Source organism: Mesoplodon mirus (assembly GCF_964341445.2).
Source record: "Mesoplodon mirus genome assembly, chromosome: 17".
Taxonomy (NCBI): domain Eukaryota; kingdom Metazoa; phylum Chordata; class Mammalia; order Artiodactyla; family Ziphiidae; genus Mesoplodon; species Mesoplodon mirus.
Genome location: NC_138993.1, coordinates 78,351,937 through 78,378,728, shown reverse-complemented (window position 1 = coordinate 78,378,728; position 26,792 = coordinate 78,351,937). Strand labels below are relative to the sequence as shown.

Genomic DNA, 26,792 nt, shown 5'->3' with positions numbered 1-26,792 from the left:
TAGCACCCAGCACTTTCCTTGTTCCCACGTTTGCCAGGAACCGCCTGGATTTGGCTCCATTTTTATGAGGTACAGAGTGGGCAAAACGGATGATGCTGTGGAATTCTGAGAGGCTGTGGATGGGGAGGGGCCTGAGGATGTGCTGAGCGCCGGAAATGTTCCCCATCTTACCCGGCCGTGCATGTAGGGAAACTCGTGGAGCTCTGTTTACTGAGTGTGCGTTGTACCCCAACAAAAAGGTACAAATGACAAACAACAACATCAAATGTACACTCCAAAAGAGGTATTTATTTATTCCCGCCCTTTCTCTCTCCAGAAAAGGGTCTGGGGAGGTGCGTGGCCGTGAGTGACACACGTTCACACTGAACCACCCCCGCCCTGTCCACACTCGTAACCAGCTTTTCTTGGTTTTGCTTGAAATGTGGTAAAATGCACATCACGTAGAATTCAGCAGTCTAGCCATTCCTAAGTGTACAGTTCAGGGGCATTTAGTACGTTTACATGTTGTGCCACTACGGGCTCTAGTTCTAGAGCTTTTGAGTCGCCTCTAAGGACACGTCTCATCCCGACCCCCTGGCAACACGGAGGACGCACCGTGTGTTATCAGCATGAGCAGAGTTGTTGTGAACATTCACGTACATGTGTGTTGTTTTGCTTTTCAAAAAATAAATTTATTTATTTTTGGCTGCGTTGGGTCTTCATTGCTGTGCACAGGCTTTCTCTAGTTGCGGTGAGCGGGCTTCTCATTGCGGTGGCTTCTCTTGTTTTGGAGCACGGGTTCTAAGCATGTGGGCTTCAGTAGTTGTGGCTTGTGGACTCAGTAGTTGTGGCTCACGGGCTCTAGAGCACAGGCTCAGTAGCCGTGGCGCACGGGCTTAGTTGCTCTGTGGCATGTGGGATCTTCCCGGACCAAGGCTCGAACCCGTGTCCTCTGTGTTGGCAGGCGGATTCTTAACCACTGCGCCACCAGGGAAGTCTCCAAGTATTTGTTTCAGCACCTGTTTTCACTTCTTTCCAGTGGAATTGCTGGGCTGGTTGGTGACTCTGTGTTTAAGTTTTTCTTCCCACCGTGGCTGCACCGCTTTGTGTCTTCTTCCTCAAGTTCAAGACAGGACTCTTTCAGAGAAAGGTGTGGGAAAAAGAAAAGCAGAAATAGTACCAAAATATACAGGGTGGGGTCGTATGTGGATTGTTTCTGAAAAATGAACCTAGATCTTTCCTCTGCCAATGGAGTGGGGGTCTTTGGAGGCCAGGCGTCTTCCTTTGCTCATTGAGACCAGCAGGGCTCATGGCTGCACTGCACTTGGCGACTTTCCCCAAATTCATATTTTCCAGATTGTCTTTTCTCCTTGAATTCAAAATAACACTAATGCAAGCTATGAGGAATGTTTTCCTGTCAGAATCCAGAAACCTGGACTGTAGCGGTGCCAGGCAGCCCTTAACCCGAGGTGAGGGTCCTTGGCCTTCACCAGGGGACCCGCTGGAGGGCGGGCGGACCCCCTGCCGCGTCGGGCCGTGCAGGGGGGTCTCAGCCCCTCCAGTCCGTGCGCCACAGGATATTGTAGGGCTAGTCAGGAGGGTGGACCTAGACACAGCTGGAAAATCAGAATTTGACAGCCAAGGAGGTCTCAGCTCCCTAACCCCTGCTTTCACAGCCTCCGTCAGAGCTGGGGGTGCTAACCCTTGTCAGGGCTGGTTTGGGGGCCCTCGTCCTTCGGAGGACAGAGAAGAGGGACAGGAGAGGCTGGGAGTGGCTTCAACTCCCGAATAAATGGAATGGAATCAGGTCCTTCAAAAAAAAAGAGCCCTTCTTAACAAACGGAGGGCAAAGCACACACAGCATTTTTACCTCTCAGACTGGCAAAGACGCATGATTTCGACGACTCAGTTCTAGCAGGGATCTGGGAAGAGCGTTTTCAAACGCGGCGGTGGCTCGTGAATCGCTGCTCCGGACGAGGGCTGTTCGGCAGCGCGCTGCGTGTGTGTGACAAGTACAAACCGCCCTTCAGCCGGACAGTCTGATTCTGGGCGCTTGTTGCTGCTGCCCTCTCGGTCCCGGGAAGGGGCCTGTCACTCAGTGGGAGGCTGAGCAGACCCCTCCTGCGGCAGAGGGGGCTCTGCCCGGTCCTTACGCCAGGCGGGCGCTCACGCGGCCCGGTGGGCGCTGCTGCCTGGGGGCCGTGCTGGCTCCTGTGTACCCCGAATCTCCAGCAGGAGCAGGACTCCGCACGTTGCAGCCTGTGGAGGAGGCTGAGGCTGGGACTGAAATGCGGACCATTCAGTGCGCTGGAGCTGCTCCCACAGCTGGGACGGGGCCCTGCAGGCTTGAGGGGAAGGCAGCTTGAACCCCGAACGGACACTTGGTCCGTTGGGCGGAACGAAGTTGCCAGGGCCTGGGAGTTGGGTGTCGGGTGTGAGGGGTGATAGTTGCACAACCCTGTGAATGTGCTAAAAGCATTGAATTGTGCACTTTAAGTGGGTGAACTTCATGGTCCACCGATCCTATTGTGATAAATCTGTTAAAAAACAAAGATCGAAACATGCACGTACACACCTGTACATGCCAGGCACGTGCAGGATGGCTGTCGCAGCCAACGGCTGGCTGCGGGCATGGCTGTCTGGCCATGCCCACTGCCACGCGTCAGCCTGGGTGTCCCCACCTTTCCTGGCTCTCCTCTGGGTCCCTTCCTCACCCCTCACGTCTGGGTCTCGTAGCGCGGAAACGTCCCAAGGGCTGTGTTCTGTTCTGTGTCGTCTGTGCTCACGGGCACCTCCGGATCGCTGCCCACATGTGCAGGGACCCTAGGGGTGGCCTCCCTGCCCTTGCGGAGCTCGTATCCAGGGGTCCTCACTCTTCCCGAAGTTTCCACGATATCCTCACCTTAGTTTGTTTCATTAAAAAGAAAACTCTAGTAATGGCCCTGCCATCTCTGTTTCCTTTTTCTCCTTCACCCTCTCAGCTACCTTGAAACTCTCACCTCCCCCTTTACTGAACCTGTTAGAAATTCCTGTGCAGTTAGTAAAGGCAGAGCACAGAGGAGCAGTGGATGGGGGGGCCGTGCAGCCGAGCAGGGGGGGAGGGGGTCTGGACTTGGGGTGAAGCTCCCACAGGCTTCAGCTGCTGTTTTAGTCATCGTGATGTCACACACAATGATGTTCTTGATCCCTGTTTATTTCTTAGGTGTTTTCCAGAAGCTTCTGCATTGATCTTAGTAACCAGCTAACCCACATCTTCTCGTGTGAAAATCAATCGGGAGATGTGCAGTTTACACGTGTATTCAAATGTGTCCACAGCGGCTCTCGGGAGGACCCCGGCTTCTTTACACTCTGCTCCTGTTCTCGAGGGGCTCACAGCCGAGAGGAGAGATGGGAGGGAATTCCCACCCGGGCGAGGCGCGGGTGCCCGGGGCTCGGCTGGGGAGGGTCCCGAGGCTGGTCGCAGGCCGGGGGCGAGAGCAGAGGCACAGCTGCTTGGGGTACCCGGCACACGGGGCAGTGGCTACCGGCACATGTGTCAGATGCTGTGTCTCAGTCGTGGGGCCTTTGACCGAGCTGTTGATTCAGTGAGCGTGTATGTCACGGAGCACATATGTCCTGCCCCCAGAGGGAGCCCTGGAGGGGGGTGCTGTGTGCCCCCAAGTGCCTGCTGGGGCGCCTGCTGCCCCGTTTCCACTGTCCCCGAGGCCCCTCAGGTGTGTCCCCAGGGTTAGGGTGGCAGAGTAAGTGCCGCTTGCTCTTTTCTGGCCTTAGCAGCCCTTAGAAATGCAGCATTAGGTGAAAAAGTATGTCCTCAACAGAGGCACAAATGTTCAGGTTCCAAGAAATCAGAAATACCCATTCACCACAGCATTCTGAAATGAAAGGAAACGAGTGGTTTCTCTTTCCCTGGACTTAATTTTACAGCTTTTATTTCGGGATTGAGTTATCGTCCAAGAACACTATTTTCATTTCTAGCTTAATTGGAAAAGCACAAGAGAATAGCACTTGCTTTTTTTTCCCGATGGGAAAAGACCAGCCTCTAAGTAAAAGCAAAATTAGCTAATATTTTTTGTGTTTTTAGGTGCTGAATAGGTTGAATTCAATTCAGATGGAGGATCTAGATAATTCTGGGGCTGTGCTGTTGTCCACAAAGTCCGTCTGGACGTGGAGAAGCGGATGATCTTCCACCTGCTGTTCCTCGTGCCGCAGGCGTTCTTTCTTGTCCAGGAGCCTAAACTGCACTTTTCTTTAGATTCTAAGGCCTTCCCAGTTCAAGCAGAGAAGTGCGTAGGGTGCTCCGCGCCCCCTTGCCTTAGGGGGTCTGCCGGGCTCTGCATGAAGGAGCACTGAGGGCGGGGGGACAGCCCAGGGTGGAGGAGACGCCCACCCGCCCCCTGCAGCCCCGGCATTTTCCGCCGGCTCAGAAGCTGGGGGGCTCCCACGGGTGTCGGGGCACCGGGCCGAGCAGCCCGGCAGGTGGTGCCAGCCCTGCATTTTATGATTTCAGGGGTCCCACAGATCTGTGCCCCAGAGGACCCCCACAAGCCCTGCAGGGCCGTCCATCCAGCCAGAAATTCCCGTCCCTCAAGGTGACCTGTGCTTGGGCCATGGGGAGAGACGGAAGCTTCCAGGGGCGGGTGGAGGCCTCAGGCGGGAGGAGACCCACGTGTAGCTGGGGGCTCTTGTCGGTACTTCTCTCCACAACTCTTTTGGGTGGCGACAAGATAGAATCTGACAGTCACGGCACATGAGGAGGGCGGACAGGTGCCCCTGGGAGGGGCTGCCCGACCCGGCCAGGGACTGTTAAAACAGGGACGTGGCCCAGAACCACTGGATCTTCTGAGTTTTCTAATAGAGTGGGAGTCCTGGATTAGAAAAATGTGAAATCACCAGTTTTAAATGGCGTCAACTAATTCAGAATTGAAAAATCACCGTTGCCTTCACCGCCAGCCCCCAGCTGAGACCTGAGGGTCAGCTCCCAGCCCGGAAGGCCCTTGGTCATTGCTGTGCGGTCCAGCCCCCCGCCGCACTCGCCCAGCTGTCGGCGGTGCTGCCGGAGCCCGGGTGTCCCCCGGCTGCACGGCTGCCGCACTTCATTATTATTCTCATTAGAGTCGGAGGTACTTTGAGTCAGAGTCAGAAGGCAGCAGGGGCGCAGGGCAGGGTCTCCTCACCAGGAGGGACGGGATCTCTCCAGGGTGTCTCCTGGGCTCTCCGCTGCCGGGTTAGTCCACCTTCAAGCCCTCACCGTGTGCAGGGAGGGGCCCGGTGAAGAGCTGCTTTGCCTGGAGCCCCGTGAGCGTCCGACAGCTGTGCTATATCACATCTCACAACGCTGGGGCCAGGGGTTTGGGCTGGACGTGAGGCCTGGATGGAGCCATGGTGGGCAGCTGGTGGGCGGGCTGCCCCGCAGGCACGAGATGCGTCCGTCACCCGTGTGGGGCGCTGGGAAGTTAGACTGGCCCGGGTTGTCCAGGCAGCTGCATTGTCCCCACAGCGGTGGCCTCCGGGGCCTGGCCTGTGGCTCAGGGCTCAGAGGGTGTCCAGTGGCCAGGGTGGAGGCACATGGCTCTGACATCTCCCAGGAAGCTGGGCAGTCACTGCTGGTCAGTCAGGGCCCTGAGGCCAGCCCAGACCAAAGGGAGGGACGCAGGAGTCCCCCTCGGAGGAGCAGAATAGGAGCTGTGACTGTCCCCACGTCGTGTCTCTGGCGAGTGTCTTCAGAAGCTGCCGTGCGTGGTCATTTCATCACAGACTTTCTCCTTTAATCCCCGGGACAAACATTTCAGGGATGCTCATCATCTGCCCGGCGCTGCTGGGGTGCTGGATGCAGAGAGGAAGCGAGACCAGGCGTGGCCGGGGGGTCCACAGCGAGGAGGGGGTGACCAGAGGCTCCCCTGGGGTCCCTCCGACCCGCAGTCCCTGGGCCTGAGGGGCGACCCTGTCGTGTCTGTGTGCGGAATGGGGCCTCACCGGGCTCTTCCTGGGACTCCTGGCCGCCCAGCGTCCTCGGCCCCCGTCAGCGTCCCCTCCTGTGCCAAGCGATTCTCACAGGTCGTCACTCGAGTCCCCACCTGCTGAGGACAGAAAAGAAGCAACCCATGAACATGTTTCTGCATCTTTTGTAAAATTTTCTCGGAAGACACGCCCATCCCTCTTTTCATGGCGTTTCCTCCTGGAGAGCTGGTGTCTTTCTTTCTTTCTTTCTTTCTTTCTTTCTTTCTTTCTTTTCGGCTGTGTTTGGTCTTCGTTTCTGTGCGAGGGCTTTCTCTAGTTGTGGCAAGTGGGGGCCACTCTTCATCGCGGTGCGCGGGCCTCTCACTATCGCGGCCTCTCCTGTTGCGGAGCACAGGCTCCAGACGTGCAGGCTCAGTAATTGTGGCTCACGGGCCCAGTTGCTCCGCGGCACGTGGGATCCTCCCAGACCAGGGCTCGAACCCGTGTCCCCTGCATCGGCAGGCGGACTCTCAACCACTGCGCCACCAGGGAAGCCCCTGGTGTGTTTCATTTTTAGGTAAATTGTGAGAAGTGTGTGTCCTGCCATATTTCCATTGTTCTTTAGCTTCCGGGAAACTCGGAACCACTCACCGTGGGGTTGGATAGGTGTAACTTTCCTCCCTCTTACCATATGTTAAACATTTAATTTCCATTTTAACAGCTTTTTTTTTTTTTTTTGTGGTACGCGGGCCTCTCACTGCTGTGGCCTCTCCCGTTGCGGAGCAACGGATGCGCAGGCTCAGCGGCCATGGCTCATGGGCCCAGCGGCTCCGTGGCATGTGGGATCTTCCTGGACCGGGGCACGAACCCGTGTCCCCTGCATCGGCAGGCGGACTCTCAACCACTGCGCCACCAGGGAAGCCCTAACAGCCTTATTTTAAACTTGTCTTTCATGTTGTCGCCTATCCTTTTTTGAAATTGGAGGAAACCTGCAATGCATGTTAGTAAATCCTCCTGTGTCCTGGTCATGCCCCTCCCCGGGCGCAGACATCAGCCGAGCCCTGCGGGTCCAGCAGCTCAGCCTGGAGCTCTCCTGACTTGTAAGTCAGCATGCAGTAGAGGAGGCTGTTGGTAACTTGATTATAAAATCCAATGTCATCAGGTTTTACGGACTTTTATTCTATTTAATATCAAGTGCTAAAGTAAAATAGCAAGGCAGTCAAAAATATATTCATGGAAATAGAATGTTTCAATCATGAAACTGATCTTTTGAGACCAATAGGCTTTTATGTAGGTATAATGAGCTGTTGTTGGCTGCCAGAATTGGTAGACCCGTTAGGTGTTTAGAATGACCAGAAAGCCCATGTAAAGACGGGAGCACCGGGGGTTGTAATTCCTCCACGTGTCCTGCCTCTGTGCACAGAGGCCCTGGGCCAGGGAGGGTCGCTTTTACAGGACTAGTGCAGTGGTCTCTAGTACCTGTTTAGGTGTCATTTGCAGAGGTTGGCCTGTAGTTGAGGTGAAAACCAACACACTGAGCAGGAAAGAGAGCGAAGTTCCAACACTCCATGGATGTGGCAGACTTGAGCCCCCGGCTCACGGCTGGGAGTCTCTCTTGGGGTGGCTGAGGACACTCTTCTCGAGGGCAGCAGACAAGACAGAGCCCCTTGGAGGTGAGCTGGCTGACATGAGGTGCCCAGGCTGGTTAGACCTCCAACACCGTCTTGGGGTGCAGACAGCGTTGTTGCCCCGTAAGGGCAGTAGGCTTTCTCGTCAGGGCAGAACCTAGCGGTGCCACGAAGACCACCCACAGCCCTGCGGGAGGCGTGGACATCCACACCTGGCTCTTCCCTCCACCGGGTCAGGTTGGAGACCCAGCTGCCTGTGGGTCTGGGGCTCTCTGGCTGTGATCACCCCGAGTGTGACGCCTGTAATCAGAAACAGGTTTGCTGTTTCAGTGCCGTTTCATTACCGATTTTTAAGTGCTCCCTTTTACTTCTGTTAGTAAATTCAGGGTTCAGAGATGGTACTGGGCGCCAATTTGCTGTCTCTATCAAATCCACCAGCAGACAGTTCTGGTGGGTGAACAGTGTGCGCTTTTGAGACGTGGGTAACAGGAGGGAGGCGTCTGAAAATGTGACTTGGCTCGTAGACTGAAACCAGAGCTTACTTTCCTTTTTCCTTGCAGGCGTTTATCCATCCAGTCATTCAACAAATGTATACGAGGCATGGCTTTACCTTCTTAGGTAAATGTCTCCACACACTGGGAAAAGGGTCACGGCTCTCTTCTCCTTTGAGGGAGACCAAAGGCCCCTAATCTGCATCCAGGGAGGGGAGCGGCCTCCGGCCTTTGGCACAAGTAACGCGCATGGAAGAGACGTCATCTGCTCTGAGTGTGGCTGGGACATGCCCCGCCCGGCCCCCTGGGCCACGGTGGGGTCCCCAGCTGGAGGACCCTGGGCAGACCACGCGGCCAGGACCGGGTGCCGGCCCGCTCCCAACCCTCCTGGCCTGAGCCGCTCGTTAATGTTGGCTCAGCTCGGCCTGCCGGTGCTCTGGTGCCGCCATCGTCGTAGCAACCGGGATGTTTCTGTAACCGGTGGGGTTGGGCAGGGCCAGGGGTGGGAGGCGGGGAGCCAGGCCATGTTCACAGCCGCACAAGGTAGTTTGGCATCTCGCAGCTGTTAACCCGATTGCTCAGGGCAGGCGCGTCCTTGAAGAGAAGTGTCAGCTGCCGCTGCTTGTGTTCTGAGGTTCTTCCGGGAATAAACAGAAGAAAAATCCCAGTTCTGTATTTTCCACCAATGGCCATCTCCAATAAGACTTTCAAAGAAAAGGGCTTTTTCTACTTTTAAAAAACACAGGAACTTGCAGCTAAATATCTCATTTGTTGCCCCAAAAGTTCCAGCAGGAAATAGGGTCACATTCTAGAGGTGTCAGCTGGAAAGTCAGCAGAGCCGGGCTGTTTGAGGGGGAAGATTTGTGAACGTAAATCAGTTTGGAAAGCGGGCGGGAAGCCACTGGGCCCCTTCGGATGTGGGTCGTCACGCCCCCTGCATGCACCTGTGTGTGCACACGTGGCTGCTCACGTCTGCCAGGAGCCATCGGAAAGTCTGTCTTTGGACACTTAACAGCGGGCTCGAAGCCGGGCAGGGATCACGCGCCTCTTCTCAGATGGTCTGTGGGTCTGTGCCTGACTCTTTGTGGACTGGCGCTTCCCGGAGGCTTCTGTGAGGATAATCGCAGCCCTAGGAAAACATTCATTTGTTATTTCTTTTTCTTCACCATCTGAGAGTCACTGACGATTCCCTGATGATTCCCAAAAGAAAAATTCCTAGAACCTTTTGAGTTAGAGGAGGCTGGGAGACGTGTGCTGTCTTGCTTTTACGGTTGGGGAAGCCGAGGCCCAGAGGAGAGGCCTGGTGTCCCGGCCGCGTGTGCGGCAGATCCGCCTGTGCAGAGTGCAGCTGGGGCTGCTAGGAAGCCTCAAAACACTCGATTTATTGGCCCAGAAAACATTCACCCAGTTACTGAGCCACTTCTGTTCATTGCTGCTCTCCTCCGTCCCGAGCAAAAAGGTTAATCAGAAGTTTGAGAGCAAGACTCCGCACCGGTCAAGCTCACCTCCACCCTTGGGAGGTCACAGCAGGAAGTTGCCAACTGCGTGTTTCCCGGAGAGCGGCGTCAAGTGTGTTTGTGGGGTGTGGGCGTGGCTCCTCTGGGTGCTGAGCCCTGAGGTTTTGGTTTGCTTTCTGTTGTTGTTGCTTTTCCTTCAGTTTTAACCAGAGGAGGTAGTGCGGCCCTGGGTGGTACTAGCAGGTGTCGGCCGTGCCTGGGCTGCGTTGGTGGGTGCTGGGTGCTCAGCCCCGGCCCCCTTCCTGGCCCTGGGTCTGGCGCCTGCACACGCCCAGCCGGGGGGGGTTCCTTCCAGGGAGGGGCTTCTCCCCCCTGGTTGCAAGCCCCTCTGCTCCTGGTCAGTCCACAAGCAAAGGGGCTGCTTGGACTTGCAGCCCAAGCTCACTCCCAGCTTCTGGCAGAGGGTCCAGCAGCTGCGGCTTCGCTAATGGTCTTCGGGGAGACCCAAGATCAAAGGCGACATGGCGTCCAAGATTCCACGGGGCCGTGGGCAGCTCCCGCCTCTTCTCCAGCGTATTTCAGGGAGGCATGGCCCGTGGCTGGTCCCCCCACCCCAGACTTCTCCTCACCGGCTTCTACACAGCTGGAGTTCGTAGCTTACTCATCAGTAAAAAAAGAGTCCTTCTCCTTAATTATTGCCCCAACTTTGACCTAGTACTATCAAATTAAATTCAAAATAAAAAGCGACCCGGGGGATGAATAGATAAGCAAAACGTTAGCCTTGGCAAAGAAGCGAATCCTGTCTCGGGCCGTGATGTGGATGAGCCTTGAGGACGTTGCGCTCAGTGACACAAGCCAGACCCAGAAGGACAGGCAGTGTGTGGTTCCACTTCTGTGAGGTCCCTGGGCAGAAGGTGGGCGGCAGGGGCTGGGGGTGGCGGGGAAGCGGGGCTCGTTGTTTAACGGGTGCAGTTTCAACTTTACGAGGTGAAGGAGTTCCGTAGATTGATTGTGCAACAGTGTGAATAGAGTTCACTGCGGTGCTGCTGAGCTATATGTGTGAAGGTGCATGAGAGGATACATTTTAATTTCTATGTATCTTACCATCATTTAAACATGAAAAATATTAAAGGGACTAATTGGGTAAAACGAAACAATCCTTAATTCCTAGGCCAATGGATCACTACTTTTATAGGAATCCATTGCTCTAGAGGTTAATGTATATGTTACCTTGCACTGTAACAGAACAGATGGTTTTCTCATCAACACTTTGGTGGCAAGAAAACCGAGACCTCATGAAGAGCTAATGAACATACAGAAGTGGGCAGGTGCCTTGCTGTGAGATAAATCCATCATTGGGAAAGGTGTCTGTGGTTAACAAGGAGACTAAATAATTCCATGCTAAACTGATGATAGGTTTACGTTTGCTTTTTAGGTGAAGCCAAAAATCTTCCCACTTACCCGGGGCCAAACAAAATGCGAGATTGTTACTGCACCGTGAACCTAGACCAGGAGGAGGTTTTCAGGACCCAAATCGTGGAGAAATCACTCTGGTAATGTCTGCTGCCGCTTTATTTGATGCTGACAGTTGCTTCTGTGTGGAGGGTGTCCTCACTCGATCCTTCTCCTCTCTCTCGGCCTGAGAGAGGAACGGGCTCCCGGGGCAGTTACGGACTCGTGGCCCCTAAATGCCCGTAATGACCTGGGCAGAGCGGGAGGGAGAGAGCACATAGACTTCTTTGTCAGCTGAGCGGTGGGCGAGGACTTTCTAAGTCCAGGTGAGCTGGGCAGTATGTAGTGCAACAGAAGAGTACAGATCGAGGATTTCAGAGCAGAAATATTCGGGAAGCTTGCTTTGACCATCTTCCTTTTTCTAAAGAGGCTCAAGACGGGGGTGGAGGTAACTGTTCACAGAGATCAGAGACCTAGAAAGCATTGTTGCTAGATTTGAGCAAGAGAGGGGTCAGGTGAGAGAGGGCAGCATTTAAGCCTTAAGACTGAGAGGTTTGCAGCCTAAGAAACACGTCCGTGCCCCTCAACCCCAGCTTGTGTAGGAACCGTTCGGAGAGCCTGTTAAAGCCCGGGTGTCGCCCCAGGCGGGTGGGGTAGGGCGGCGATTTGCATTTCCCACCAGCTCCTGGCCTGCTGGCCTCGGACCCCGCCCTGGGGTAGGAAGTGGTGGCACCTGTGGTCACAGCATGTCTCCGGGAGAGGGAGTGGGTAGGTGAGGGGGGCCTCTGCCGCCCTGGCAGGCGGGCGGGGACGGTGGCGTGAGTCTGGGGGAAGCACAGTAAAGCCGGGTGGAGTCCCAACCAGAGTAAGTGGTTCTGGAGCCCGTGCTGACAGTGGGCCCACCCTCGGGCTTAGAACTGTGGGTTGTATGGGTCCATCCAAAGAGCTATCTTGGGCTTGAGAACATTTTTAGCAGATGAATTATATCCTTGCATATTGATGCTTCTAAGTGGGAACAAGCAGCACATTCTGATGACTGAATGAATTTAACTTTTAGAAACTGTTGAGATCTCCTGCCCCACAAACATGGAGACACTTCCCTTCTCCGTCTGCCCCGTTGTCGCCCAGGCCGGCAGGGCTGCTCCTGAGGCCCTGTGTTATTTGAATGCACCCTCTGGATTCTCTGAAGTAATTTGTTGAAGGAGAAGGAGAAGACTGAGGAGTTTGTCAGGAGTCGCGTGTGGCTTTGGTGCTGATGTTGAAGGTGCTACCGTCGCCCTCAGGGCTATTTCCGTGAGCTCCCCAGGAGAAGAGTCCACATTAGAGGGTTGTAAACCTGGAGAACCAGCGTCTGTGTCTGCAGAGCTGGGCTCCCTGCAGACCTGCTGGGTGAGGGTCTCTGGGAAGGGAATTTGGGAACCTCTGCTTTAGTTGAGGCCTAGAAATAGGGACCATTCCTGAAAATATTTCTTACAAGCTTAGAAATAGAAATCATAGTTTCTGGTTTTGATGGCACAAGAAAATGTGCTTTTGGAGCAGAAAAGGGAGGCTGAGAGCCAAATAAAAATAGTGGTGTAGTAATATTGTCTCTTCTGGGAAGTCAGCTACCTGTGATACAGCCAGAACGGGGGGCAGCCCCCAGACATTGTCACCAGAAGCCAGTTAACTCTAGTGAGTATGCCGAGGTGATTCTCCCAGCTCATCAGAGCGTCTAACCCTTCACAGACCATTCCTGCTTTCCTCAGACAGTTTTAATAAGCTTAGTTTTTGAAAGGTTAATTTATGCATTAGCTCAATTAATATTTATTGAGTGCTTATCTAATATGCCAGATAAGTCAGGGAGTGCTGTAAGCAGAAAGTTAAAGCTGACAGTAAATAAAGAGACAAACCTACACAAAATAATTCCAAGAGGTTAAAAAAAATGAGACAAGAAACAAATGGGACCTAATTAAACTTAAAAGCTTTGCACAGCAAAGGAAACCATAAACAAAGTGAAAAGACAACCTATGGAATGGGGGAAAGTATTTATAAACGATACTACTGACAAAGGATTAATTTCCAAAATATACAAACAGCTCATACTTAATAACAAAAAATCAAACAACCCAATAAAAAAATGGGCAGAAAACCTAAATAGACATTTCTCCAAAGAAGATGTACAAATGGCCAACAAACACATGAAAAGATGTTCAACATCGCTAATTATTAGAGAAATGCAAATCAAAACCTCACTGTAATGAGGTACCACCTTACACAGGTCAGAATGGCCATCATTAAAAAGTCTACAAATAATAAATGCTGTAGAGGGTGTGGAGAAAATGGAACCCTCCTACGTAGTTGGTGGGAGTGTAAATTGGTGCAGCCACTATGGAGAACAGTATGGAGCTTTCTTTAAAAACTAAAAACAGAGCTACTATATGATCCAGGAGTCCCATTCCTGGGTGTATATCCAGAGAAAACCATAATTCGTACAGGTGCACGCGCCCCAAAGCTCATAGCAGCACTATTGACAATAGCCAAGACATGGAAGCAACCTAGATGTCCATGGACAGATGAGTGGATAAAGAAGATGTGGTACATACATATATATAATGGAATATTACTTAGCCATAAAAAAGATGAAATGGTGCCATTTGCAGCAACACGGGTGGACCTAGAGATGATCATACTAAATGAAGTAAGTCAGACAGAGAAAGACAAATATATGATCTCACTTATATGTGGAATCTAAAAAAATGATACAAATGAACTTATTTACAAAACAGAAACAGACTCAGACATAGAAAACAAACATGGTTACCAAAGGGCATAGCGGGGGAGGGGAGAGGGATAAATTAGGAGTTTGGGATTAACCATACACAATACTATATATAAAATAGATAAACACCAAAGACCTACTGTATAGCACAGGGAACTATATTCAATATCTTGCAAGAACCTATAATGGAAAAGAATCTGAAAAAGAACATATATATATATATATATATATATATATATATATATATATATATTTTTTTTTTTTGAATATATATTCCTGGATCACTTTGCTGTACACCTGAAACTAATACACATTGTAAATTAACTATACTTTAATTTTAAAAATGATTTAAAAATATGGGTGTATGCGACCATTTAGTTTTGAGGCAAAACCCCTATTTATACTGGTGAGGGGCAAGCTGGTAGCCCCAGACCTTGACTCTACAGTGTAAGGGCAAAAGCAAATAACCTGCTCCATAAAAGAAGTTCGCAAGGAAAATTGTGCCTCCACTTGGTGCTGAGTACTTGAAATCACAAGCTGGCCCTTGTGAGTGTGTAGCCTGAATCCACACCACATCTGTGGTTCAAAAACCACAATCCACGCACGTACATTAATGCAGTCTTGGGTTAGTAGTTTGTAACGCCTGCTGAGGCAATGACAGGGCAGTCGAAAGCAAATCCACTCCTCTCCTTCAATCTAGGTCTCAGGATTCTCCAGTAAAACGTTTCAGGGAGCTTGAGCTCAGAGGAGAAAATGCACAAAGAACACAGAAATAAAGCGTCATGTGCATTTTCCAAGAGAAACAACAGATAGCAGAATCAGGCCTGCAGTGTTTGCAGAATGTCAGCTAACAAAGTTTAATGAGCTTAAAAGTAATGAGACAAGATTGAAAACATGAGCAGGATAAGGAACGATGAAGAATGCCTGCACCAATTTGAAAAAGAATGAAACAGAATTTCTAAAAATGCAGATCACAAGAATTTAGATGAAAAACTCAGTGAATGAATTAAATAGTTGATTAGACATAGCTGAAAGGAAAATTGGTAAAGTGGAAGGTACATTTGAAATATACCCCAGAGGGACTTCCCTGGTGGTCCAGTGGTTAGGACTTTGCCTTCCAATGCAGGAGGTGCAGGTTCAATCCCTGGTCAGGGAGTTAAGATCCCACATGCCTCGTGGCCATAAAACCAAAAGATAAAACAGAAGCAGTACTGTAACAAATTCAATAAAGATTTTTAAAATGGTCCACATCAAAAAAATCTTAAAAAAAAAAAAAAAAAAAAAGAAATCTACCCCAGAGACAAAGGAATGGACAGTGTGAGAGAGGTTTAGAGACACAGAAGGTGGAGGGACGTCTGCATACGTCCTGTGGGGATTCCTAAGGCCAGAGACCTCGGGTGGAGGTCACAGGGGGTGGTGTCTTAATGCAGCTCAGTTCTTGAGGGGCTGAATCTGGGGCCAGAGCCCAGCAGCACAAGACCCAGACCTAGATGGCAGCTGTGAGGGTGGAGGGAAGGGGCATGCCTGGGTGACAAGGAGGGCATTGCGCCCTGGACAGGCCACCGGCACCAGCAGCCATCAGGGTTCAGTGTTGCCCGCACAGGGCAGCTGCACGCCTTGCTGTGTTATGGCCCTAACTCCCGGATCGTCCTCCAGGCTCAGCATCACCTGTGAGGGTTGATCATTTGTTTGGCAAAGTTGCTGTAGGAAACAAAGCGCCTACGTCTGATCTCTGGACCTGAGAGAGCCGGCAGGACCTGGTGCCCCTTCTGGGGCTCGTAGTCAGAGGGGCCTCGGTGGCCGCAGAGGATCAGTGCCACCCAGCGTGGTCTGTGCTCCCTCAGGCTGGAGTGCAGATGGAGCTTGAGGGCGACAGGGAGGACACACACCCCCTTCCCTCCTTTCTCCAGGGGAAGGGGGTCCGGGAATCGGGCTGCAGCCTGGCTCTGTGGGTGTCCCCACGCCCTGGGTCTGCAGAACGCCGCTCACCCATGAGCAGGTGTCACCGTCCCTGCCTTCCTTTCCTGTGTGTCTGGCGTGGGACAGTGGGCACTGATAGGGGACTGCTGTTGCAGATTTACTGGGGAGACCCCTGGGTCGGACACTTCGGGGAGAAGGAGGCTGTTCCGGCCCCGCCCCTCCGCCAGGACGGTGATTCGGGGAAAGTTCTGTCCTGAGAACAGTATCTTCCTGATGGTGCAAGTGGACGGTGTTCACATTTAACTTTTCACAGCTATAATTTTTAATCATTTAAATGGCAAGTCATCATTTCTTTACCATTTATTTAAACGGCAAGGCTCTATGAAACTGGGTTGTCAGGGTCCGGGCAGGTTAGCTGCCTGCCTGGGGCCACAGTGCATCTGCGGAGGGCATCCTGGGGTCCTCGGGAGGGCAAAGCAGAGCTGAAGGCTGCCTGTGGAGAAAACCACCGTCCTATCCAGTAAAAGGAGCACGTTCGTGCTACAGTTAAAAATAAGAACTCTTAGGAGCTGGGTTGGTCCAATTGTTTGCAGGCGTATCCCATGAAGTGCCAGTTTTTCCTTTTGTCCATGTAAGTGATTATTTTGAGGAGGACATTGCCCGCCTCTCCCCACGACAGGCAGGATGGGGCTCCTACTCGGACCCTCACTTTCCCCAAGGGCAACTCTGTTGAGGCTGTGCTGAGCCTCCTGCCTGGACCGCGCCCCTCCCATATCCAGCCCAGAAGCCCCTCCCTCCCGCCCCTGAGGGCCTCTGGACCGGACGGCCCCGACCCCGCGACTGTGCCTCCTTGCCTCTCGCAGAGTTTGGTTGTGTCTGTCAAGCGATAAAGGCAAGTTAGAAAGTTGTGTTCACGGTAATATTCCTTTTTCTTTAAAAAACTGGCATAGCTCTAAAAATGGTCTGGTATGTGAGGACTTAAATGCCAATGTGGTTATTTTTTCTGGGTAGTGGGATTATGGGCAGTACTTTTGTTCTTTTGTTGGTAGGTTTTGGTTTTTTTTTTTTACATAACATTAGAAGTTCGTAAAATAACCGCTTTCTAGAGCACAGTGAGGAAGGAGCTAGCTCATCACCACGCTTATCTATTTGGGTGTCATTACAGAATCTCTAATCCCGTCATTGTCGCCAAGAATTTTCCGGAATGAAAGGCTGTTCCCCCGCGGGTGGGCGCGGACTTCCTTCCGGGTTGGAATCAGAAGGGAGCATGTGGGTCAGTGGCTTGAGAGGGTCTCTCTGTTCCTCCGAGAGATGCAAATTGCTCAGAAAATAGAGCTTTGTGTGGTGGCCTCCACGGTCTTCGGGTCTTTGTCTCCGGGAGGGAGAAGTTGTTTGGGGTTAGGGTGTGACGGCACAAGAGGGAGCCTGTGGTTTGGGAAGAAAGACGTCATCTTCTCAGATGTTCTTAATGAAAACCAAGTTGTTGACTAGAAAACACCGACTTTGAGATTATGAGACTGTACAAAGAGCATCATCTCTCCTTACGTTTCTTTTCTTTCTAATTTCTCAAGTTAAAGCAAAAAAATATGTCTTTTTGACATAAATGCAGGTCTCAGGCCCAGACGTTCCACACCACCCTTCCACCACCCCCAGTCCTGGGGAGCTCCAGGCGGGAACCCTTCCCCTCGGTCCTGGGGAGCTCCAGGCGGGGACCCTTCCACCACCCCCGGTCCTGGGGAGCTCCAGGCGGGGACCCTTCCCCTCGGTCCTGGGGAGCTCCAGGCGGGGACCCTTCCCCTCGGTCCTGGGGAGCTCCAGGCGGGGACCCTTCCACCACCCCCGGTCCTGGGGAGCTCCAGGCGGGGACCCTTCCTCTCAGTCCTGGGGAGCTCCAGGCGGGGACCCTTCCTCTCAGTCCTGGGGAGCTCCAGGCGGGGACCCTTCCTCTTGGTCCTGGGGAGCTCCAGGCAGGGACCCTTCCCCCCGATCCTGGGGAGATGTCTGGTCCAGGGTGGGCCTTTAGCTCGGAGCATCCCCCTGACATCGGGCTCCAGTCCTCACTGAGCCCCTGAATCTCAGGATGTGGGGCTTCTCACAGGGCTTCCCAGATGCCCAGCTGACCGCCATGCCCAGGCCTACGTAAGGCTGGGGCCCTGCAGGGAGAGACCACCCTGCAGGGAGAGACCATGGGCCTGCCCTGTCCACCCTCCCTGAGTAGACAGTCAGTCCCCGTGGAGCTGTGGGCTGGCAAGTTTGGGTGTCGGGATGCTGTGGTTAATGGGTTCCTCTGGGGTCCCCAAAAGCTCCCCAGGCTGCCAGCCCTCTCACGCCCCCAGGCTTCACCCTGACACCCTACTTCCCTTGAGGCCTTTCTGAAGGTTCTGGAGTCCGGGGGCTTCAGTTACCTTAAGAAGCGTGGCCAGGCCTTAAAAGGACAGTCCGGGTGTGAGTTGTTGGTGAGGACACGTGATTTCTGGGGGGGTGGGGGTGGGGGGAGGGGAGGGGCTGCACGTGGGAGTCCCGTGTGGGGTGCACCCCATGTGAGCAGATGGGGAAACTGAGTCTGGAAGAAGTGAGGAACCTGCCAAGGCCACGTGGCCGTCCACCGTGGGCTGCAGGTCACCCATGAGGGCCGGGCTCTGGCACAGACATCGGCTGGGGTCCTGTGCTTCTGGAAGAGCGTGTTGCTGGCCCTGTAGGCGGGCGCCCTGGGTGCCCTTGTGCCCTGTGATCCAGCCTTGTCCTGCGGGCCAAGACTGGCCCAGGTGGGGTCCAGGCAGGGTGCTTCTTCCCCAGCATTTGGAGGAAAACTGTGATCTGACCTCCAAGGCTCCTTCCCCGGGAGGGTCAGCTGCATCCCTCCGTTCACATCTGCATGAAGCTGGGGGGGGCAGGCCCTCGTTTCTCCATCCGTCCTTCGCGTGAACGGAGCGGCTTTCTGTCCTGGGAGCCGCCCCTCCCTGTGTTCAGGCCGTGACCCACGACTTAGGGGGAGGCTTCAGCAGCAGATGCTGAGCACCCGGCCTCCCAGTGAGATGCAGTAGCTTATTGGAAGCCTCAGAGACAAGCTCTCAGGTGCCGAGGGCCTCGCTGCTTTAAAATCGCCATTTGGAGGAAGTGAGAGAGGAACCAGACAGGGTTTCTCCTGCTTCTGGGAGCCATGGGCGGTTCGCGCCTGGGGTGCAGGCCCTCCCAGTGCTGGGGTCCCGCGAGCACCAGCCCGTGCGGGGTGCAGGCTGCACGAGTCCCCTCCCTTCCCGACTCTTCTGTGGACGTCTGAATACAGTATTTGGTTTCATGAATTTTAATCCAGGTTTTAGTGAATGGTTTAACCACCTGCACATTTATTAGCCGAACGCAGAGCTGTTCAGAGCCGGCCGGCACCCTTTTCGGAGAACGGGCCCTGCCTGCCTGGCTTCCAGCTCTCTCTGGGCCTCGGCGTGGGCCCCGGGTCCCCGCTTCTGGGCACCTGGACTCCGCCAGGGCTGCCCTGTGGTGCATCCAGGGCTTGCGGGGAGGCTCCCCTCTGTCCCCGTGGCTCCCACGCTCCCCTCCCCCAGATGCTGGGAAACAGATGCTGGCGTTTGCAACATAGGACACAGCACACAGCACGAAACCGGGGAGAACCTCGCGTCTGGCCCTGGTGGGGGCAGGGCAGTACCAGCCGGGCTCTGTGGGGGCCAGGGAAGGACTCTGCGGTCCTGCAGGGGGTGCCCTGCCGGGACCTCTCGTCTGCACATCTGGGCTCACGGAGCAGGAGGCCAACAGCTTCCCCTGTCGGAGGCTTTTTCTCTTTCACAATTCTGTGAAACTGCATTTAAACTTCTCCCTGTAATTAGCGAGGAAAGCGCTCTGGCCGGCCTCAGAGGCCAGAGGCCACGTTTTAATCCCCTTGTCAGATAGTGGTAGTTAAGGCCGTCCAGTCCTTCGCGTGGCATTTTCCCTTTATCTGGACAAGCCTGCAACTGTGCAGGGCATGAACCCTGCCTCTGTTGCTGCTGAGCTGTGCGCAGAGATGCCCAGGCAAAGGCGCCAGCTGGGGGAGCTAGGATTGTGCAGCCCCTCTGAGTCCCCCAGAAAGGAGAGTCTGGGTTGCAGGCATGTGGGGGGATCTCACCCCGCTCCCCACCATCCACAGCTTCCTTTTCTTTCGGAAATATGCTTCCAACTCTGTCCCCTTAAAGAAACACTGCAGGCTTTCCCGTCGACCAAGAAGGGGGTGGCCCGGCCGCGTGCGGGCACCAGGGGGCGCCTGTCCCACCCCCAGGACGTCTGCCTTGCTCCCTCATGCCCCTGTGGGCCCTGCTGATGCCAGCGCCGTCCTGAGAGATGCCACGATTGGGCTGAGGAGGCCTTTGTGCAGGGACCCCCTGGGCTTCTGGTGGGGACAGCCGGGTCGCCTGCCTGTCCCTGTTCATGGACGACAAACATTCTCCTTGTATGTTGGGCGTCAGGTACTTGTCTTTACTTTGCAACATAAATTTAAAAGTTCTCAGTGGATTAGTATCCTGAACTTGAAAAGAATGTGAAAAGATGGTCATTTGACAGAAAATGAGCCAAAGACATTTCAACACAAAACGAAACAAAAAGTGCTTCAGACACACTTGACAGATATTCAGCCTCACCAATAATGTAAACTTTTCAAATGAAAGCAGTGGTTTTGGTCACCAGCTTAGCAGAGTTTGTAAACATTGATGGAGACCTTCCTGGAAGGTCCGTGGTCCCAGAGCCCAGGATGGAGGACGCCCTCCCACCAAGCAGGCCACCTCGGGGACTGTCCTGAGGACACCAGGGCTAGGGACACTCCCGGTGGTGGACGTGGGGAAGGACTTGCTGTCTGCGTGTTGGAAGGTGTGAGTCCTGCGGTTGTGGTCACTCAGACCTCAGGTGCTGTTTGGCCTTTACTTACTTGGGAAGTGGTCCATGGCCTCATGCTAAAGGAACAAGCTGACTGTATATCAGGTTGAATAATGTAACCCCACGTTTATTTAAAAACATGTGTCTTTATTTTTATTCTATATCCATATAACTTTAGAGAAAAAAAAGCTTAAGCATGATATACCCTAGAATGTTAATTCCGTTACTCACTTGCTGACATCTTGATGTATTTTTAAAATTTTTTGTTTTTGAAAAATAGCTTCATTGAGATATAATTCACATACCATATAATTTACCCATTTAAAATGTGCAGTTCTGTGGTTTTTATTATATTCAGAGTTGTGTGGCCATCACCACAACCAATTTTAGAACATTTCCATCTCCCTAAAGAGAAACCCATTCCCTTTACCTGCTCCCCAGCCCCTGGCAACCGGGAATCCACTTTGTCTCCGCAGATGAGCCTGTTCTGGTCATTTCACGTAGAGGGAGCAGCACCCTGTGTGGCCTCTTGTGTTGGCTTCTCTCGTTGAGCATCAGCGTCAGAGCTGAAGGTGCCTGCGGGTCAGGGGCCCCGTTCGGTGCGTCCGTCCTCTGTTGATGGATGCTTGGGTTGTTTCTGCTGTAACTTTGCACGTACCAGTTTTTGTGTGGATGTGTTTTCATTGCTCCCGGACATACCCCTGGGGGTGGGCTGTTGGGCTATAATGGTTACTCCGGGTTTACCGTTTTGGAAAAGTGATGGCCCCATTTTACATTCCTACAAGCAGTTCAGTTTCTGCATGTCCTCACTGAGGGGAGTGCATTCCGGGTGCAGGACCGCCCTGTCCCGGGGCTCCTGTGCCTCCAGGGCTTGGGGTGAGATTTGTGTCCCCCACTTGTAACCGGTTGGCGTCACGGCTCTGTGTCAGGAGGTGGCAGGTGTGGGACTGAAGGTGCTACCCTGTGACCCACCCCTGAAGAGGGTCCTCTGAGTAGGGCCTGGGCAGTGTGTTTTCTAGAAACCTCTCCAGGTGATCCTGATTTGCAGCTGAGAGTGGGGACAGTCCCCCAAGATAAAGCCGGGATGGGGACCAGGCCGTGGGCAGGGGCACTGGAGTCAGGACTCGCATGTGTGGCCGTCTCGGGGGCAGCCCTGGAAACACCTGCCGTACGCGTGCGCCTTATCGCGCGGCCTCGGCTGCAGCTCTGACTCCTGGGGATGTGCCTTCGGGGCTCTGGCCCGCAGGACATGGAGGGGGGAGAGCAGCTGGCTTCCCTGCACGCCTGGACCTCAGGCCAGCGTGGTCCCCCTTCCTGCTCTGGACCTGAGCTGGTCAGTAAAACAAGCGAAACCTGTGCGGTGCTTCTGACAGCAGCACCACAGGTGGGCTCGTCCCCCTCCCGAGCGGAGGCTCTGATGCAGCTCCTGCGCACAGGTCCTTCCATGTCTGTCACCTGCCCTCGCCTCCCCCCACCAACCTCCCTCGGCCCGCCGGGACCACCAGCTCCCAATTTCGTGTCCCCCATGTGAGGTCACAGGTGCATGCCTGAGGCAGGCGCTTGGAAGCCGGCCCCCCCCAGGACTGATCCTACACCCAGGACGGATCCCCCCAGGACTGGCCCCCCTCAGGACTGATCACCCCCCAGGACTGATCCCCCCAGGACGGATTCCCCCCTCAGGACTGGTTCCCCACAGGACTGATCCTCCCCCGGGACTGACCCCCCAGGACTGACCCCCCTCAGGACTGATCACCCCCCAGGACGGATTCCCCCCTCAGGACTGATTCCCCACAGGACTGATCCTCCCCCAGGACTGACCCCCCAGGACTGATCCTCCCCCAGGACTGACCCCCCAGGACTGATCCTCCCCCAGGACTGATCCCCCCAGGACTGATTGCCCCCCAGGATGGATTCCCTCCTCAGGACTGACCCCCCCTCAGGACTGATCACCCCCCAGGATGGATTCCCTCCTCAGGACTGATTCCCCACAGGACTGATCCTCCTCCAGGACTGATCCTCCCCCAGGACTGACCCCCCAGGACTGACCCCCCAGGACTGATCCTCCCCCAGGACTGACCCCCCAGGACTGATCCTCCCCCAGGACTGACCCCCCAGGACTGACCCCCAGGGCAGGGGACGCGGCCTCGTAGAATCTAACGGTGCCCCTTCTGTCTGTGTCCAGCCCCTTCTACGGAGAGGACTTCTACTGCGAGATTCCGCGGAGTTTCCGTCACCTGTCCTTTTACATTTTCGATAGAGACGTTTTCCGGAGAGATTCAATTATAGGTAGGTACCGACCGACCAGGTGTTTTCTTCATTTTCTCTGCCTCTTCTGAACGGGGCTTATTCTCGCAGAATTGGGGCATCTCCCGGGCACCCCGTCTGAGCCGGTGAGCCATGCCAGCATCTCACCTGCCCTTGCTGGCCGTCCCGGAGCTGCCCTGTCACTGTGTTCTGGGGCGACACACCACGAGCTCACGCGGGGACACGGGGACACGCGGCAAAGGCAAACCATCCTTCAAGGCGAGAGTGGCGTCCCCCCAAACGACTCCCGGAGCCTTCTCCAACCATCCCACCACCCCAGGCCTTGCCCATCCCCGAACCCAGCACCCGTGTATGGTGGACTGGGATGGTATTGGGGTGCCCTCGAGGTATTGGGGGTGCACTCAAAAGTATTAGGGGCTCTCAGAGACACTGGGATGCTGTCAGAGGTACTGGGGGTCTCAGAGGTATTGAGGGCCCCAGAGGCACCAGCGTCCTGGAGAGAGTGGGGCCCACCTTGAATGTGGGGCAGCCCAGAGCCGCCCGTTTGGGGGGTGCACCTCTGTCCCAGGAAAACCCTATCAGTTCCCCATGGCACCAGAATTAGACCCGAGCTGCCCAATGTGGGCTCAGTTGTGGCCATGGGACCCCAGCTGCTCGTCGCTGGCCTGGCTGCTCCTGGCAGGAGGCGTCTCGGTGCTTCGCTCCTGGACAGAGCAGTTGAATCTGTGGGGCCCCTGACACCGCAGCCTCCCGCCCGCTCCTGGGGCGTCTGACCAGCTCCACTCACTGTCCACAAGTGACTGGTCAGGGGTGTTTGCACCCAGGCCAGCAGCCCTCAAAAAAAAGTCTGAAGGCAGCTCTGGAGCTGAGGTCCTTTGAAGAAGCATCTGGCAGTGTTTCCAGCACATGGATCAGAGCTTCCCACACTCGTCAAAATGCAGATGCTGGTTATTGGGTCTGGGGCAGGGCCCAGAGTCTGCATTTCCAACAAATAGCATGCTTGGAAACTGCTGTGTTTTACGTAGAAATCACCAGAGTTTGTTCAGGAAGTACACGGCCTAGATGACACAGCAGCTCAGATAATTCACCCTTGACTTCATTTAAGAGGGAGCTGTGATAGGGCCTCTCAGCAGACCTTTAACTCTGAAGCGAGAAGGATATCGTGTTTGCGGGGGCACTTCCATGCTGCTCGTCCTGCAGGCCTGCTCCCTTCGCCCTCAGGATGGCGCCCAAACCTTAGCTTGGCATCATGCTCTGGGGATTCCTCCTCCAGCCCAGACATAGGCTCTGGCCCTCCCGGCCCCTCTCCCGGTGCCTCGCAGCCTGACGCCCACCTCAGGCCCTTCTCCGATGCCCACGTGGCTGCCGCTGTCAGCCCGAGACCCAGGTCAGCTGGAGGCTGCTCCTTGGTGTGCGTCATTCTCACCGTCGCCTGTGGGAGCATTTCTTTTGTGTCCACTGGACCGTACTTCCTGTGGCCTGGGGCTCTCGGAGCAGGGCCCGGGGGTGTCTCGGTCTAGCGCCTGCTGGATGCACCAAGGTTTGTTCAAGAAGGAAAGGAGAGGGCCAGAGTGGTGGGTTGGAAGCTTACATGTTACCTGATGGAGCTCACCTGGGCGACCGGTGAGACCCACAGGGAGATGCAGCGCTGGCAGGGTAGCTGGCTCAGATTATACCAGAATGAAGAGGAATTTGACTAATCCTTGGAGGTACATGGGAGCTTTTTTGAATGGTAATCCTAAGGAAAAAGAAATTTTAAAATATCTTTGCACATTTTAATCAGAGAACCTGATCTAGTTGGTTTTGGGGTTATTTCCCCTTATAAAAATCAAATAAGATGTTTATCGATCATTCTGTTTAAGGCACCCACTATTTTTAAAGAGAACCAGCAAAACCATGGTTGAGCAATTCCTGGTGGCTTTAAAATTGGGATGTGTCAGGGTGCAACCAGATTTAGATGTTTTCAACATTGTTCTCACAGCCGTAAAAATAAGAGGCTGTCTGGATCTCCAGGGATAATTTGAAGCTATGACTAGCAATTATGTTGTTACCAGGATGAGAAACCAAGTTCTAGGGTATAAATTTGTGTCATGGAAACGAGCATAGTGTCACCGGCTTCTCACGTCTGCCATGTGATCTGATGGCACGGCACCAGGTTCTCTGGGTGCAGCAGCGCGTGGGCCCCCCCGCGGACCGAGTCCAGGGGTGGGGTTTGTCTCAGGGAGGGTGTGGAGATGCAGTGTGGGGTGGTTGAGGCAGTGCTGGGTCAGGGCCACCAACTCCACTTCCAGTGCGGGGCGTGGGCTGGTGGGGCTCTGGGGGCCTGGAGCCAGGCCTCCCCCTCTGCCCTACTCCGGCTGTGGGCCTGCTCATCCCACCATCTCCCCGCTTTGTCCCTCCAGCCCCGCTGGCAGGGGCTTCCTGCAGTTTCTGTATTAAAGGGTGGGGGGGTGTGAAGTGAGACCTTGATCCTTTTGTTTATAAGCCGGGGTTATCAAGGTATAATTTGCACACTGCGCCCACTGCAGGGAAGTGCCACCGTTTTCCACTCGTCATTCGACGGAGGTGGGGTCGTGTCCTGCTTTTAGTGATTGTGAATAAAGCTGCCATAAACATTCTTGCCTAGGTCTCTGTGTTGGCAAATGTTTTTATTTCTCTTAGAAAATACCTAAGAGTGAGATTGCTGGGACGTACCGTAGGTTTTAAAGGACAGCAGAATTTGCCATCCCAAATAGGCCACTGTGGCATAACGATTTGTTTGAGCTGGAAGGCAGTTGGGAAGAAGCAGACACAAGGAAATCTCTCTACCCTAAAAGCAGAACATAAATTCATCCAAATCTGAGACGACCCTAGACCCTTGTCAGCCCAGAGGCTACACCAAAGAACCCACACAAAGAGCCTTCTGGACCGTTGGTTCCCACATACATTTACCTTCCTTGAAACTCAGAGTCCTTTCCTTGGTCTTGTCACTTCTCTGAAAACTGGTGGTGGTTGTTTTAGGTTAAGATGCTAGGAGTTCCAGCCACCCCCTTGAGATACTCATCACGGAGTTTCCCCCAGGTATATCTGAGATACACATGTTAATAAACTTCTGTTTGTTTTTCTCTTGTTAATCTTTCTTTTGTTACAGTTCTCTTTGTCCTGAGAACCTAAAAGAGTAGAAGGAAAAAGATTTTTCCTCCCCTGCAGTGTATGTTTACCTTTATTAGAAACTGACAAACTCCTTTCCTGAGTGCACCATTTGAATTCTCTCCGGCACTTGTATCATCAACTTTTATTTTTGATTCATTTTTGCCCTTCTAATATGTGCGTAGTATCTTATTGTAGCTTTTACTTTTAATTTACTTTTAATGATGTAGGGCATTTTTTCATGTGTTTATTTACCATCTGTATCTCTTTGGTAAATCATTCAAATCTTTTGCCCTTTTAATTGGATTTTCTTACTGAGTTTTTAAAGTTTTTTAAATATATTCTGGATACAAGTCCTTTATCAGATGTATGTTTTGCAAATATTTTCTTCTAGCTTGTGGCTCGTCTTTTCATTTTCTTATGAGTGTCTTTTGAAGAGCAGAAGTTTTTAATTTTGATGACGTCCAATTCATCAAACATTTTTTTCTTTTATAGTTTGTATTTTTGATGTCATGTCTAAGAAATCTTTCCCTACCACAGGGTTGTGAAGATTTTCTTCTATTTTTTCTTCTAGAAAGCTTTTGGTTTTAGCTCTCATGTTGCGATCCATTTCAAGTGAATTTTACACATGACAGGCTTCCTTTTTCTCCTTACAGATGTCCAGTTGAATTACCTTAGCACCTTTTGGAAGTCAACTAACTTTATATGCATGGGTCTATTTATGGCTTCTGTGTTCTGTTCCACTGACCTGTATTCCTTTCCTCACACCGACACCAAACTGTCTTAATTCCTGTATCTTCACAGCAAGTCTTAAGTCAGTCGTGTGAGCTCACCAACTTTATTCTTTTCCAAACTTGTTTTGCTATTCTAGGTCCTTTGAATTGTCATTTACATTTTCAGTCATCTTCTCAATTTCCAA

At 53.2% G+C, this 26,792-nt stretch overlaps 1 protein-coding gene across 1 annotated transcript in view; it reads left to right on the top strand.

Moving 5' to 3' along the window:
• RASA3 (RAS p21 protein activator 3) overlaps nt 1-26,792 on the top strand; it is an 86,458-nt gene that overhangs the window by 24,014 nt on the left and 35,652 nt on the right. The window contains exons 2-3 of the mRNA XM_082602662.1: nt 10,928-11,045; nt 22,662-22,765. Coding sequence (XP_082458788.1) covers nt 10,928-11,045; nt 22,662-22,765 — 222 coding nt within the window. The remainder of the gene's footprint in view (nt 1-10,927; nt 11,046-22,661; nt 22,766-26,792) is intronic.